The sequence below is a fragment of the Neoarius graeffei genome, chromosome 3 (genome assembly GCF_027579695.1).
Source record: "Neoarius graeffei isolate fNeoGra1 chromosome 3, fNeoGra1.pri, whole genome shotgun sequence".
NCBI classification, from domain to species: domain Eukaryota; kingdom Metazoa; phylum Chordata; class Actinopteri; order Siluriformes; family Ariidae; genus Neoarius; species Neoarius graeffei.
Window position 1 is genome coordinate 98126754 of NC_083571.1, and position 17215 is coordinate 98143968.

Genomic DNA, 17215 nt, shown 5'->3' on the forward strand with positions numbered 1-17215 from the left:
TTTTTTTGGTCATTTATTGGTTACTTTACACACATATTCCATCCTCGTTAGTTATGTTGTGCAATAACATTCACTACCTGGTGCAATATTTCTATTTCTATTTCAGTTGCCAGTATTTTATTAGTGCAATATTGCTACTTTCAAGTGAAGTACTACTCTTACTTAATTTCCATTCTTATTTTGTTGCGTACATTGCATACATGGCCTGTGTTTTTACGTTTTACTTTATTTAGTTTATCTTATTTTATTTTTTAATACTTTTATTGCACTCTTTTCTTTTTTTTTTGTTACTGTCTATTCCTGACTCTTTCTATCTGTGAGCCGCTGGAACATACCACCGAGGGATAAATAAAGTTTATCTTATCTTAGAATTAGTGAAGTAAAGGATTTTCACTCAAGATAAACAAATGTGACCATGAGTCATAAACTATATGGCCAAAAGTTTGTGGACACCTGATTATCACACCATTATACGCATTTTGAACAGCTCATTCCAGACTTTGCTCTTACAATAAACCTCCACTCTTCTGGGAAGGCTTTCCACTCGATTTTGCAGTGTGGCTGTAGGGATTTGGCCATTCAGCCACATGGGCATGAGTGAAGTCAGGCACTGATGTCGAGCGAGGAAGCCTGGGGCTCAGTCAGCATTCCAATTCATCCCAAAGGTGTTCAGTGGGGTTGAGATCAGGGCTCTGTGGAGGCAATTTAACTTCCTCCACAACAACCTTTTGAAGCCATGTCTTCATAGACCTCGTTTTGTGCATGAGTATTGTTATGCTGGAACAGATTTAGGCCTGTTAGATCCAGTGAAGAGAAATCTTAATGCTACAGCATACAATGATGTTCTAAAATTGTGTGCTCCCAACTTTGTGGAAAGAGTTTGGCGAAGAACCACATATAGGTGTGATGGTCAGGTGTCTACAAACATCTGGGCATATCATGAAGATTCTAATTAAATGTACATTATTCTAATTAAATGTACATTTTTATTTTATACTGTAATGTTGAAATCTCAAATCTGTTTGGATGTGTTGATTCATTTTCAAAAGTTTATATAAATGCGCTCATCATAATTTGCTATTGTTTCTATGGTAACTCTGATTCACAGAGCATTGTATGGCAGATACTAGTGTTGTAGTACTTGAGATCGGTCTCAAGACCACTATTTGAAGGTCTCGGTCTCGTCTCGGAATCTATTGCATTTTTACTCATTCTTACCTCGGTCTCAGACATGGAGGACTCTGGATTTTATTTCAAGACCAGTCAAGACCACAACTGTGGGGATTTCACTAAATTGCCTCATTTATTTGTTAACATCATTACTGTGATTGGATGTAAAACTTCCTGCTTCAAATGCAACCAATAACGTGACTCATTGCTAATTCGAAATTTTCGTTACTGTTAACAGCCATCACCCTTCCCCACCCCCCGGTCTGGTCCTGGTATTGATTTGGTCTCGCCCTGTTTTTTTTTAAAGATATTTTTTGGGCTTTTTTCACCTTTATTGGATAGGACAGTGTTAGAGACAGGAAATGAGCAGGAGAGAGAGACGGGGAGGGATTCGGGAAATGACCTCAGGTCGGAATCAAACCCGGGTCCCTGGATTTATGGTGTGGCGCCTTATCCACCTGAGCCAAGACGCCCCCAACCCTGTTTTAGTCTTGGTCTTGACTTGGTCTCAACCCCTCAAAGTCTTGGTCTCATCTTGGTCTCAATATACTCTGATCTTGGTCATGGCTTGGACTTGGTTTATATGGTCTTGACTACAACACTTGTAAACGCTCTAAGTAAACCAAACTACCAATAACCTTAACAAAAAAAAGAAAACTTTATAATTGCTGATATGGTGAAGCTTTTTGTAAGGAGAAATTTATGAAAGGATTCTTGGATAACTGTACTTCACAGTTTGTACATTTTCCATCAAGGGAAATTCTTCAGGACAGGACTTTCCTCTTTCTGGTTACTCATTAGTTATTACTGCAACTTCAAAAGACAGAAAGAGCTGTTTATAGTTTCTATAACATAAGCAATAAGGAACTAATTTGACTTGCGGACGTCCCACAAAATTAAACGTAACTATAAATGGTTAAAAAGTACAAAATGACATTCTTTAGCAGAATCGTAGGCAAATTGCTGTTGTATAAGAGGAATAAATCACTATAATGAAATAATCAACTTTGGGATGCATTCATGCCACTCCTGCATTGATTACTTTTCAATAACAGCACACCACATTGTGTTTTATTCCTTACATAATGAAACATGATTCTTCTTTACACATTCTGTCAATAGCACATGGTAGCACTGACAATACCTCACAGAATGCTAATGTGGTTAAATGCATATACTGCTACAGTAACACTACACTCACCATCTCTCTCTTTGACTCCCAGGAACATCACAACTGTACAGATAAGAAAGAGTGCCCCGATCACTCCGGCAGCAATCATGTACACCTCCTTCTGCAAAACCAAAGAAATACAAATGCTTAAATAGTTTATTTGGTCATCTTCAGTAATCACTTTAGAGTTGCAGTGGATAAGGAGCCTGTCCTGGGAAGACTGGACATGAGGAGAAAATACACCCTGGATGGGACACAATTGCTGGGTTTCAGTCATGTGACTTTTCTTAGCGGTTTTACCGGAAGTGAAATAGTTGGTAGCCTAAAGGCTGCCGTAGTGCAAACAACTAGCGATAACTTATCAGAGTATACTCGTAATCTAGAAGCCACTGCTCGTTTTAGATAGATTCAGAAGATTGCTATGTGCAATGGAAATGGAAAGAAAGATTTGTTATATGATCTCGAAAACTACCCTTCAGTCGACTTCCCCGACATCTCGAACTATCTGGTGTTGCAGACATCCTTCTACACCGCAAAACAGATGAAAGCATGGAAGGCTCATCTGTTATGGAGGCTTACAACTTTTTTGTATGTGGCTGGGTAAAGGACCTCGGTATCAAGTAGCTGGATTGTTTTTGCCCGTGTAAGTATGTTTTTTAAAGCTTTTCGTTCACATCTTTACAATGAAGCGCTGCAAGTTGAAGTGTAAACAAACAACAGTTTGCTTGATTCTCACTTGTGTTGGCTCTTATCTCTCAGCTAAATCAATCATTCACAAAGATCATCAGAAACCCCTTTAAAGACCTGGATCTTAGTTAAACAAGACGGAGAAGTGATCACGGCGCATTGTAACTGTATGGCTGGGGAAGAATTTAGTCATGATCTTCATGCATGTGGACTTTGTGAGGAGTAAACAAAGAAACAGCTGGGGACTTTAGTGTTTCGTGACTTTAAAAAAAAGTACCGTAAAATAACAACACATAGCAAGAAAAGTACTTGGAAAACACTAAGGACAGAGCTGAGAGGGAGATACAAAGCTTTCACTAAGTGATCACTGCAAACTCGAGCATGCTTTGACTCGGGTATCTTCAATTTCAGTGAGAGGTTCAAAAGCCACCTTTCTCGACGTCTTTTTGTGAAATCCTGGTCCTGCATTTCCTTCACAATGTAATATCTTTTCTTCACACTTTCCATTACTGTAGTCAGTCTTTCACGTTTCATTCACACACTCATGTCCTCCATTTTTCTCTCCTCTTTCAAAGTTATATCCCACAATGCCTTGCGTGAACAGGGAAAGCCCACCACGTGATTCATGATGTAGTATCTTGAATTGGGTCATGGTGAAGCAGGAAAAAACAGAGGAGAATTTTGGGCCACATGGCCCTAAATTCATTAGTTGTTCTATTTAAAAAAAAAAAAAGCCTAACAAAATTGGAAGTCTGTGATTTGAATTCAGTCGCTTTCGGTCCACTAAACAAAAATAACTGGGTGTCAGGGAAAATTATTTTTATGACCGAAACTTTAAAAATCTGAAAGACAGTCTACATTTCAATGGGGACACACATGCAACCTTCAGGAGCACATAACAAAGACGGACTACATATATTTTAGAATTTCCCTAAAAGGTACAAATAAGAAGAAAATGGGTTTAATGCAGCAATATTTAAAAGTCTAACATACATTTTGCTTGTGTTAGACAGAAACCTGTTCTATGCCAGTTTTCTTTCCATGCTGTTTTAGTCCAAATCTTTGAGGTAAATCTGTTAATTTCTCAAGAGTAAGTAAGTATTATTTTGAGATCTAAATGAGTGCTTTTGGTGGCATGGTGGTGTAGTGGTTAGCGCTGTCGCCTCACAGCAAGAAGGTCCGGGTTCGAGCCCCGTGGCCGGCGAGGGCCTTTCTGTGTGGAGTTTGCATGTTCTCCCCGTGTCTGCGTGGGTTTCCTCTGGGTGCTCCGGTTTCCCCCACAGTCCAAAGACATGCAGGTTAGGTTAACTGGTGGCTCTAAATTGACCATAGGTGTGAATGTGAGTGTGAATGGTTGTCTGTGTCTATGTGTCAGCCCTGTGATGACCTGGCGACTTGTCCAGGGTGTACCCCGCCTTTCGCCCGTAGTCAGCTGGGATAGGCTCCAGCTTGCCTGCGACCCTGTAGAACAGGATAAAGTGGCTAGAGATGATGAGATGAGATGAGATGAGTGCTTTTCAAAATGAAAAATTGTGTTTCAGAGCTGAGAATTAAGACAAACATTAGACATGACAGCATACTGTATGACCTGGTGATATGATCAGTAACACCCAACTTCCCATTTAAACAGGAACTGTTCTGACCTAAACAAACCTCTGTCTTGTTTGCTCTTTTTCCATGCACGGCAGCAAAGCGCTTCATTACTAATCCAGATCAAACAGTGGCCAGATTTGGAGGAGTTTGGCGGACGCACCCAAACAGCACACCACCCTCAGCCTGAGGAATGTGCAGAAACATGGTGCTACAGTGGTATTATGGAAGCAGAGCTAACCACCTTGGCAGCATTCTCCCAAAAGCCACTTCATCCAGACCTGCTCTGAATAGCTGTGGCTCCTCATGATGATGCATGATGGGTTTTTATCCCTGAAACCAGAAGCGGTTTGTTGGCCTGCTCTCACTTCCAGTATGACTGACTCTGGCTCTGGAAGTGGGTAACATTCTACTGTAAATAGACATCAGCCACTAAATCGTTCATGCTTATTTATTCTGGGGTCTCTGGTGAGCCTTGTGTTTACAGTTGCAAGCCTCTAATACAGTGTGGGTATATGACTAGACAGTCAGTAGATACGCTCTTATTTTATGCATGTTCACTTCCTTTACCTTTACAATAAAGGAAAATTCCACCCCCAACAACTTGCATATGAATTAACATGTCGTCTTCAATAGCGTTCAAGACTTCTGAGTTGACCTTTTAAGTTTAAGTCTTACATCAACATGTTGGTCGATTTTCTATTTTCACTGTTTCCTACATTACCCACAATACTGTTTGGACTGACAGCTGATGGGGTAAGAATGGAATTTAGCCCCAGCGTCATCTAGGGCGGCACAGTGGTGTGGTGGTTAGCACTGTCACCTCACAGCAAGAAGGTTCTGGGTTCGAGCCCAGCTGCTGGTGAGGGCCTTTCTGTGTGGAGTTTGCATGTTCTCCCCGTGTCTGCATGGGTTTCCTCTGGTTTCCCCCACAGTTCAAAGACATGCAATTAGGTTAATATGGGGCAGCCTTGGGCTGAAGTGCCCTTGAGCAAGGTACTTAACCCCTGACTGCTCCCTGGGCACTGTAGTATAGCTGCCCACTGCTCTGGGTGTGTTCACTGCTTCAGATGGGTTAAATGCAGAGGATGAATCTCACTGTGCTTGAAGTGTGCTTGTGACAAATAAACGTTTCTTCTTCTTCTTCATCTCTACCTAAAGAGACCAGTGCAGCAGTGCTTTAAGCCAGTATCTCACTGGGCTGCGACAGCCTGCGACTAGTCGGAGGTACAACAATTGTGATAAAATAGCGACAATTTTCACTTGGAATCACACTGAATTGATATTAGCATATTTTACCCCAATTGTTGTGTCTCCAACTAGTCGCAGGCTGTCGCAGCCCGGCTTTCCCTCGGCAGCCAGTGAAGTAGAGGAAGCCTCACGGAAACTGACTTGAGAAGGGTTCGCGACAGCTTTGCGACACCAGTGACGCACTTGCGGCTATTTTGAGAGAAATTTTTTCGCACAAATTTTTTGAATATGTTCAAAATTTCAGCGACGAAGGAGCGACAGTTTGCGACTCATGCAAGGAAATTGAGAAGCCCCGCGAATGTTTCAAGACACTTTTGAAACTCTCTCGCGAATGACATTCGCAATTTGTCGCAAGCTATCGCAGCCCAGTGAGATACTACCCTTAATCCTTCAGTCTGTCCACCTCTCTTCATCTGTACACAATACTAAAAAGGTTCAACTTCCATGCTAATACCATCGTCAACAACACCATACTTGTCAACTTGCTAATCACTAACTAGCTGAGCCTAATCTCTGTTGCAGCTCAGCACAGCTATATTGTATAGCTGCACTGAATGCTGGAACTCTGAGTCCAACATTTGCAGCCTCTAATACTTTTTCTTTGGATGTCTCATTAATATTATGTTAAATGTCATTGGAAAATAGAGAATGATTTGTTTTTAGGAGCTAACAGTAAGACCTGACTGTTATCATTTATGCTTTATTAAATGCCATTGTAACTATGCTAGCGATGTCTCCCTGTGACCTTAGCATCGCGGACAACAGCTAACTTTTCAGGAGAATTAAAAAATACAGCACCAATCAACAAATTAGCAGCAGAATCACCAAATACATCACACATATTTCAATATAAACATTTTATGTTTCAAAGAGAACTTTATCTTTTAACTTGGAGACAGAACACTAGGAAATAGAATACAGTTATTATTATTATTATTATTATTATTATTATTATTATTATTATTATTTAAAACTTCCCCTTGGGAATCAATAAAGTCCATCCATCCATTCATCCACATTACACTGTCCAAAAGCTACATAAATTAAAGTAGAATATTCTGTAAATGTACAAAAATACACTATCTGACCAAAAAGGGTCACTGTTTGGCTGTAAATAAGCAAATACTTACAAATACAAATACTTATTTTTTACAAGCAAATCCAGTAATTAATACAAGGGTAAGTCAAAAAGTTCTAAGACAGATGTTATAATTTCAAAAAGAATTCAAAAAAGGAATACAAAGAAAGAATTTTCCTATGGAAACATCACTTGCAGAAGTGCTTAGACTTAAATGGAGGATATGCAGAGAAATAGCTTTGTTATTTTCATAAATAAATATTTTTTTTTCATTTGTCTTAGAACGTTTTGACTTCCCCTCGTATGTTTCAGCTGGCAACAATTATTTTAACCCGAACTGATGCAGTGAGTAGCTTCACATTTCTGAAACCACCATGTCAGAAGATGTATCCCGTAGTCGTAAAAAAGATGTTACTGTGTTTCAGAAGGGTCAAATTATTGGCCTGCATCAAGCAAAGAAAACAACAAAAGTACTGGGTGAAGAACTGTCCAGTATATTATTAACATCTGGAAGGATAGTAGAGATAATCAGGGATTATAATTACCATCTACCTCTATATTTCCATTAGGCTTTGAGCCACAGATTATATTAGCAATTTTGCACAAGACATTGCACAGTATATCTACCTCTATGTTTGCACATTGTTTGCCTCTCCTTTTTTTTTTAAATGTTATCTTCATTTTTCACTCTACCTTTATATTTTGCATTCCATATGCACTTTATATTTTATATTTCACATTTTATATATATATTTATTTTTATTTTGGTAAGCGTAGTTTGGTCGGGCAGTTGCAAAATAAGAATTTCATTACTCAATAATAAACCGCTGTGTCTGTTATTGTGTATATGACAAATAAAAAATCTTGAATCTTGAATCTGTCAACTCTGCGGAAGAAATATGGTCTGAAAAAAAATCTTGACTGACCATGATCAGAGATCGCTAAAATGTTGCTGAATTCAAATCAAAGCTCTCACGTATAACTCACAGCTATGATTAATGGTGAAAGTAAGACCATTTCCACACGCACAATGCGATGAGAACTCACAGGATTGGGACAAAATAGCTGTGCGGCCATAAGAAAACCACTTTTTAGTGACGGTAACCGGATTCAATTTGCTAGCATAAAGATTGGACTCTGGAGCAATGGAAAAAGGTCATGTGGTCTGATAAGTCCAGATTTACCCTATTCCTGAGTGAAGGGTGTGTCAGGGTAAGAAGGGAAGCACATGAAGTGATGCACCCATCATGCATAGTGGCCACCGTACAAGCCTTTGGAGGCACTGTTATGATCAGGGGTTGCTTCAGTTGGTCAGGTCTAGACTCAGCAATGTTAAATGAAGTGGGCTGACGACCTGAATGTACTGAATGACCAGGTTATTCAATCAATGGATTTTTTTTCTTCCTTGATGGCACGGGCGTATTCCAGGACGACAATGCCAGGATTCATTGGGCTCAAATTGTGAAAGAGTGGTTCAGGGAGCATGAGGAATCATTTTCACACATGACCTGGCCACACCACAGAGTCCTGACCACTGAAAGTCTTTGGGATGTGCTGAAGAAGACTTTATGCAGTGGTTCCCATCATCAATACAAGATCTCAGTGAAAAATAATGTAACTGTGGATGGAAATAAATGTTGTGACGTTGCAAAAAGTTGTTGAAACAATACACTGCAATTGTGTGCTGTAATCAAAGCGAAAGGTGATAGTGTATGCGACTTTTTTTTTCTTTTTTTGGCCAGGCAGCATATATGATATATTGTGCATTCCCATGAGACTGTGGTTAATGCTGCTGCATCTGTGATACATACTGCATGTGAGAGGAAGTCCTGTGACGGCAGCAGGCTTCGGATGACCTCCGTTCTACTGCCATTTCCCAGGTGACCGGCTGATGTGTTGTTATAGGGGCAGTGCTTTAGAGTATGTGCTCTCGCTACAATCTGGCCCTGGATGGCTGCACCAACCAGTGTCCCCAACACCTCCATGGTCATACCTGCAGCAGGGATGCATAGAGGAATTAGTCCAGTTCTTAGTCTAGTATTAATTTGATAGAAAGAAAAGTGTAGATGGATAATCAAGTTATTTTTTTATTATGGTCACTTTTTTCACTTTTTATTTGTTATTGACTGTTATACAGTACAGTGCCTTGCAAAAGTATTCATCCCCCTTGGTGTTTGTCTTGTTTTGCTGCATTACAAGTTGGAATTAAAATGGATTTTTGGGTGGTTAGCACCATTTGATTTACACAACATACCTACCACTTTAAAGGTGCAAATTGTTGTTTTTTTTTTTATTGTGACACAGACAATAATTAAGATGCTAAAACAGAAATCTGGAGTGTGCATAAGTATTCACACACACACCCCAAATTCAAAACTTCATAGAGCCCCCTTTTGCTACAATTACAGCTGCAAGTCTCTTGGGGTATGTCTCTATTAGCTTAGCACATCTAGCCACTGGGATTTTTGCCCATTCCTCAAGGCAAAACTGCTCCAACTCCTTCAAGTTAGATGTGTTGTGTTGGTGTACAGCAATCTTCAAGTTATGCCACAGATTCTCAATTGGATTGAGGTCTGGGCTTTGACTAGGCCATTCCAAGACATTTAAATGTTTCCCTTTAAACCACTCCAGTGTAGCTTTAGCAGTCTGTTTAGGGTCATTGTCCTGCTGGACCGTAAACCTTCATCCCAGTCTCAAACCTCTGGCTGACTCAAACAGGTTTTCCTCCAGAATTGCCCTGTATTTAGTGCCATCCATCTTTCCTTCAGTCCTGACCAGCTTTCCTGTCCATGCAGATGAAAAACATCCCCACAGCATGATGCTGCCACCACCATGCTTCACTGTAGGAATAGTGTTCTCAGGTTGTTGGGTTTGCACCACACATGGCATTTCCCATGATGGCCAAAAAGATCAATTTTTTGTCTCATTTGACCAGAGAATCTTCTTCCATGTGTTTGGGGAGTCTGCCACATGCTGTTCGGCAAACTCCAAATGTGTTTTTTTTTTTTAAGCAATGAGATGAGAGATGAGATGAGACTTTTTTCTGGCCACTCTTCCATAAAGCCCCACTCTGTGGAGTGTATGGCTTAAAGTGGTCCTATGGACAGATACTCCCATCTCCACTGTGGATCTTTGCAGCTCCTTCAGCATTATTGTTGGTGTCTTTGTTGCATCTCTGATTAATGCCCTCCTTGCCCGGTCTGTGAATTTTGGTGGGCGGCCTTCTCTTGTCAGGTTTGTAGTGGTGCCATGTTCTTTCCATTTTGCTTTAATGGATTTAATGGTGATCCCTGGGGTATTCAAAGTTTGGGATATTTTTTATAACCCAACCCTGATCTATACTTCTCCACAACTTTGTCTCTGACCTGTATGGAGTGCTGCTTGGTTTTCGTGTTGCTTGCTTAGTAGTGTTGCAGAGTCAAGGTTCTTCCAGAACATGTTGATTTATACAGACATCATGTGACAGATCATGTGACACTTTGATTGCACACAAATGGATCTTAATCAACTAATTATATGACTTATGAAGTGAATTGGTTGGACCAGCTCTTATTTAGGGGTTTCATATGAAAGGGGGTGAATACTTATGCACACTCCAGATTTCTGTTTTTTCATCTTAATTATTGTTTGTGTCACAATAAAAAAAACAATGTGCACCTTTAAAGTGGTAGGCATGTTGTGTAAATCAAATGGTGCTAACCCTCCAAAAATCCATTTTAATTCCAGCTTGTAATGCAACAAAACAGGACAAACACTAAGGGGGATGAATACTTTTGCAAGGCACTGTATACTGTATATATGGTATACAATATCTATATGACGTATGCCATTCTGGTTTTAGCTTTGAAAGTTCTGGGTGGGTAATCCTATTAACTACTTATTAACCATGTTAAACACAATAAAGATATACAAATTATTACCATACAAAACAAATAAATGAAAATGATTTCATGGTTCATCATGCATATATTCTACTGCCACTAGTTAATGTTTTGGGGGGTTTTTTTGTCCGGTGTCCTCTGTTTGGTGAAGTGTTCTTATTAGATGAGAAATAGTGCTAGATAGTTTGATGTTTGAAGTTGTGTTTATACAAAAAGAGGTACGAAGATTTTTGAAAAAGTGAACTTAGTAGTGTTTATAATGTAGCTTATAAGATGGAGTACTATCTTTAATTCATTTATAAATCCCCAGCTGATGCATGTGAAACTTTTTTAATGTTAAACATTATATATATTGGGCGGCACGGTGGTGTAGTGGTTAGCGCTGTCGCCTCACAGCAAGAAGGTCCTGGGTTCGAGCCCCGGGGCCGGCGAGGGCCTTTCTGTGTGGAGTTTGCATGTTCTCCCCGTGTCCGCGTGGGTTTCCTCCGGGTGCTCCGGTTTCCCCCACAGTCCAAAGACATGCAGGTTAGGTTAACTGGTGACTCTAAATTGACCGTAGGTGTGAATGTGAGTGTGAATGGTTGTCTGTGTCTATGTGTCGGCCCTGTGATGACCTGGCGACTTGTCCAGGGTGTACCCCGCCTTTCGCCCGTAGTCAGCTGGGATAGGCTCCAGCTTGCCTGCAACCCTGTAGAAGGATAAAGCGGCTAGAGATGATGAGATGAGATGAGATTATATATATTGAAAGTTTACCCTTTGATCGTGGTGTTTATACATTCGTGGAAAAAAATATGTTTGGGTATATTTTTACTGTTGTGTTGAATATCACAAATTCTGCTAACTTCCTGTAAAAATGATCAATATGACAATCTCGAGCTATGTTGCTAAAAGGTAAACCTACGGTATGCTGTAGCTGAGTCTCTTTCCTGCTGGTCCGTGCTCAGGAACATGGTCAGTGCTGAGTAAGGCACATGGAAACACTGCAAAAACCAAAGAAACCAAGAGAGAGAAATCATCATTACTGAGCCACACTTGTCCAGAAAAGGATCTTAAAGAATCTACAGTGAGTTATGTGAGCATGCACGCCATGGTCAAAGGGCAGACCACTTTAGAAATACAAATGGATAAGAATAGTAGAATAAGGAAAGATCTATGCAAAGCTCAATGTGGTGCTATGAGCAGAAATGGTGAAACATATGAGTTAATGAGTATACAGCTTATACAATGAGCATAATTTGTTCTTAAATCAGCATCTCTATGAGCACAATAAAATTACAAGTAGAGATATATGAGCGTAATTATTTTTATGTGAGAGGAAAGCAAGTAAAAAAATAATATAAAGAGAAAGTATATAATGTGGTGCAAGTTTTCTGAATGCTGAACATTAGCAATTCAAGCACTGGCCATGGATCTCAATTTACAAAAAAAAACAAAAAAACACAAATATATGTGGGTTTTTAAAAACCTGTTCATGCAATTAACATTTTTCTTTGTACCTGTCAGACACTTTTTCTAGCCCATTTAGTTGGTTCTATTTCCGAAAACAGAAAAAAAATTTAATAGCCTACTTTAAACCACCGTGACCCAAATGTTAATGACCCAGGCAGTTAATAAGGACCACCATGATGGTCTTTGTTTGAGCTTCATACTTGAACCTTTCATGCTTGCGCCCATGTTGGATGAAAGTAAAAACCTCACACTCACACAACATGTTTGTTGCAACTTGCAGGATCGCCGTCAATAAATAAAATAATTGTGCACCTCCAAATCTGCATTTCTATTCATTTAGAACATATTACCTGGTAAATCCAGATAATTAATTCATATTAATTTATATATATATAAAATTCTATCCACATTCACTGGATATGAGCAATGACACGCTCTGACTGGCTACTCTACTACTAGGATATCAGCTTATGTACCATGACTAGAGTAAAACAAAATGGCAGAGCGTGTTGCTGAACCAACCGAGGACAAAATAAAAACTCTACTTGAAAACAAAACCCCAAAAATTATCAAGTATTTAAAAGAAACAGAAATAGCTAAAATAATATAGGGTTTTTGTTGTTGTTGTTGTTGTTGTTGTTGTTGTTTTTTTTTGGGTCTCCCCCCCCAATATCTCCTGTTCCACACTCCAGCCCAGCCAGTAGTGGTAAAGCACCTTTAAGTTGGTCTTCAACCACCAAAAAAAACCTAAAGAAGAAGAAGTAGAAGAAGAAGAAGAGGAAGAAGAAACACCCCCCCAAAAAAGGAACAAAATATAGAATAAAAGTCTTTGATGGTAAGAACATATCTTTTTTTTATTTTTCAAGAATTATTATTATAGCATTTTTTTCACAAATTGCTGGTTTGTTTACGTTCTAAGCGGAAATGATTTTGTCGTATATTTTGTATGAAGTTTTTATTTATCAAATTTGCAAAAAATAAAAATAAAAATGCTCTGTTTCTCAAAATCCAGTGAATGTGTATAGAATAAAACAGCTATTCCACTCAATCTCATCATACATTGGCTTATAGCCAACTTGGAACAACGCCTCTTGTCAGCTATCAACTCATGTACAACTCGATTTTGTGGAATAACTGTTTTATACACACACACACACAGATGTAGTGGTTAACACTGTCATCTCACAGCAGGAAGGTCCTGGGTTTGAGCCCAGTGGCTGATGAGGGCCTTTCTGTGTGGAGTTTGCATGTTCTCTCTGTGTCTGCGTGGGTTTCCTCCGGGTGCTCCGGTTTCCCCCACAGTCCAAAGAAATGCAGGTTCTAAATTGACCGTAGGTGTGAATGTGAGTGTGAATGGTTGTTTGTCTCTATGTGTCAGCCCTGCGATGATCTGGTGACTTGTCCAGGGTGTACCCCGCCTCTCGCCCATAGCACACAGGCTCCAGCTTGCCTGTGACCCTGCACAGGATAAGCGGCTACAGATAATGTATATATATATATATATATATATATATATATATATATATATATATATATACAGGTAGTCATCGACTTACGACTGCGTTTGGTTACGACTGACCGGTCGTAAACCGATCTGGTCGTAAGTCGACCTATGTTAAATGAACGTAAGTATATTGTGATGTATAATGATATTGTAATCATCTTAAAGTCTTATTTTATCAACATTTTCTTATTTCATTACCTTGGCTCATTATTTGGTTTAAGTCAAACGCTGCATACTACACTGCGTACAGTACAATTCGTTTAATATGTGCAAAACAAAAAATACGAAATACAGGTGTGAAAAATAGAAAACATTTTAGTTTGAAACATACCAAAATACAAATGTAAAACATAGCAAAATACAAAATTTAGTGACCGCTGGCATCACTGGTGCTTGGCTGTGGGTCGTCTACGTCATCATCAGCTGTTGCAGCGCTCGGGCTGGTGGGAGGAGTTGCTCATTTCATAAACCAGGAGCTGGGGCGGAAACTGTATGATGGAGTGCGCGAGAGAGCGCGAGAGAGACTGCGCATGTGCCTGGAGCTGGGGCAGAAACTGTTGTACGTGGCGAGAGGCGCTGCCGGGAGCTGGGGCGGAAACTGTCGTACGCTCAGCTAGCTCAGCTGGGAAACGCTTGCCAGTCATAACCAGACGGTCGTAAAGTCGATCGGTCGTAAGTCGCATAGGTCGTAAGTCGACGACTACCTGTGTATATATATATATATATATATATATATATATATATATATATATACTGTATATATATATATATATATATATATATATATATATATATATATATGAGACAGCCAACTAATTTGCAAAATCTCTAGAGAAGTTTATTACTAGATATACAGTAACAGATATATATGATTGAAATCCTTTGCTTTATAATTTACATTAAAAAAAGAAATAAAGTCAGCACTGTGGTGTACCAGTGGACCAAACATCTACTAAAATAAACCTCTCCATAGAGTCTGCCCAGCCCAGTCTTTGTTCTATTACAGAAACCAATGTCATTTGGCTAGGAAACCACAAAAGGTTTTTCTTTTAGCATGCAACTTTTGACACGTTCAGAGATGCTGTTTGGTTCAAAAGCAAACAGTCTGATTAAAAATAATGGAGTGATTAAAGGTGGGTGTGTTATACTGACTGGGTTCACTGCGAATGATAATGCACACAGCTGCTGGTTCTCAGCCTTGCACTTAAAGACAATGGAACATGCTAAAAGAGGCAACCAGCGTTTACCCTCTCTGGTGGTTTCTGGCTACCCCTAACATGTACTTATCAAGGAGTTAAAATGACGTGTCATTATAGCATGGGTTTGTGTGCTTGGAGCGGCTTCCCCATTCCAGTATATGCTGGTGGATTTGGCCAAAAGCAAATCTGGCGACGGACACAAACAAATAAATCATGGAAATAAAAATTATTCACATCAAAGAAGCTGGCTTGGAGAGTTGGACACACACTATGAAAGTTCTAGTTTCATTACGGACAGAGTTGTGATGAGCCATGTATTTTTAATTCACACTTGTTTAAGAAATTTCATATAATTTCCCTCATATCCCTAATGCATTCAGCCAACCAAGAAAAATCAGTGTCCATAGTTGCTTTTTTTTCCCCACCAGAGCGACAGGGCTTTAAACTTTATTGATAAGCTATACAAGCTTAGCTACAAGTAATCACTTGTAAAATAAGCGTGACATTTCTCATCTCATCTCATTATCTCTAGCTGCTTTATCCTGTTCTACAGGGTTGCAGGCAAGCTGGAGCCTATCCCAGCTGACTACGGGCGAAAGGCGGGGTACACCCTGGACAAGTCGCCAGGTCATCACAGGGCTGACACATAGACACAGACAACCATTCACACTCACATTCACACCTACGGTCAATTTACCAGTCACCAGTTAACCTAACCTGCATGTCTTTGGACTGTGGGGGAAACCGGAGCACCCGGAGGAAACCCATGCAGACACGGGGAGAACATGCAAACTCCACACAGAAAGGCCCTCGCCGGCCACGGGGCTCGAACCCGGACCTTCTTGCTGTGAGGCGCCAGCGCTAACCACTACACCACCGTGCCGCCCCGTGACATTTCTGTATTTCTAAATTTAACTTGAAAGTGGAACTATATTATCGTCCATATAATATAACTTGAGTGTTAATAGTTTACCTTGTGGATAATTGTCTGCTTTCTAAACATAGTGAGTGAGGGAGTGAGGTGCAAAGCCAGGTCAGTGGTGTTCTTTGCATCTAAAGTCATTTGCAAGGCCAATATAGAGCCTTTTAAATCATAATCATTAAGACCCCATTTCATTTTGCACTGAAAATCCCTTGAACTAAATATTACAAACTTCCTTTGAATAAAAGTAAGGCCCAATACGACAGGGAACATGCAACATTCCATCACCTTTATGCTTTACTTTCGGGAACCAATGTCCAAACCAAGTGGAGCATCTCTGTCTGAAATGTTCTGCCATTTTTAATTGCCAACTATGCCCAAGTCAAGTTAAAGGTGCTGATTGCAAAGTCATCTGAAATTTAATTTCTTTTTGTTTGTTTTTTTATTGTGCATGGTATTTTCCTATGTCTCACAAGAACAATATCATGCAGACAAGATGTGATCATTTTCATGTCCTGACAGTCGCTTTTCTCCATTTTGGGACCAGATATCCTACCTCTTGAGGTAAACAGTATGGCCCTATGGAAACAGCCAAACACGAGGAGGTTTAACTAATTAACATAATTATGGAACTGTGTCACCCCAAAATGGCGACATGCAGAAAACATCGTGACTCTGCATCGACCTCGGAGAGTTTTGAGTCAAAGGGATGTAATTTGTGGTTGACATTCACGAATAGATCCATGAAACAAAAGACGAATATATCTTTTCTTTGTTACTGCTTTTGTTATTGTTTCTTTCTCTGTAAGATCAAAACATTAGGTGTGTAACTCCATACTCGCTACTGTGTAGTCGAGCTCAAGCATGCTAAGGCTAACATAGCTAAGCGCTAGCTAATAAGATATGTCCAGAAAAATGACGTCATCTAACCTTGCTCTATCTTGCAGTTGCGCTCACTAGACAGGCTTTCCTTTTCTTTTCCGCTGGCATTTACTTGGTGAGAGACCAGAGTCCACCATGTTTGCCCATGCTGACTTGTTTTGGTTAAAAGTAGATCAAACACACCCCACGTCAGTCACGTGTTACTGTTGCTCACTTGCTTCAGCAATCTCCGGAATCGCAAAATGCGAGACACATTTTATCTCGGCAAAACATTCACACAGAGGATACACAGTGTGTGCAGCAGTGAAACATCTCGAAACACCAACAACAATAGAAATAGGACATTTTGCCCAGAATTCATTTGCAGTCAGAACGATTAAAGCACATGGAACGGAGACAGCAAATGTATTATAATTATGTGCAATAATAAT

At 39.8% G+C, this 17215-nt stretch overlaps 1 protein-coding gene across 1 annotated transcript in view; it reads right to left on the reverse strand.

Moving 5' to 3' along the window:
* Positions 1–17215, reverse strand: part of mfsd2b (MFSD2 lysolipid transporter B, sphingolipid) — a 57172-nt gene that overhangs the window by 15779 nt on the left and 24178 nt on the right. The window contains exons 6-8 of the mRNA XM_060917744.1: positions 11730–11808; positions 8759–8940; positions 2372–2462 (exon numbers count right to left, since the gene is read on the reverse strand). Coding sequence (XP_060773727.1) covers positions 2372–2462; positions 8759–8940; positions 11730–11808 — 352 coding nt within the window. The remainder of the gene's footprint in view (positions 1–2371; positions 2463–8758; positions 8941–11729; positions 11809–17215) is intronic.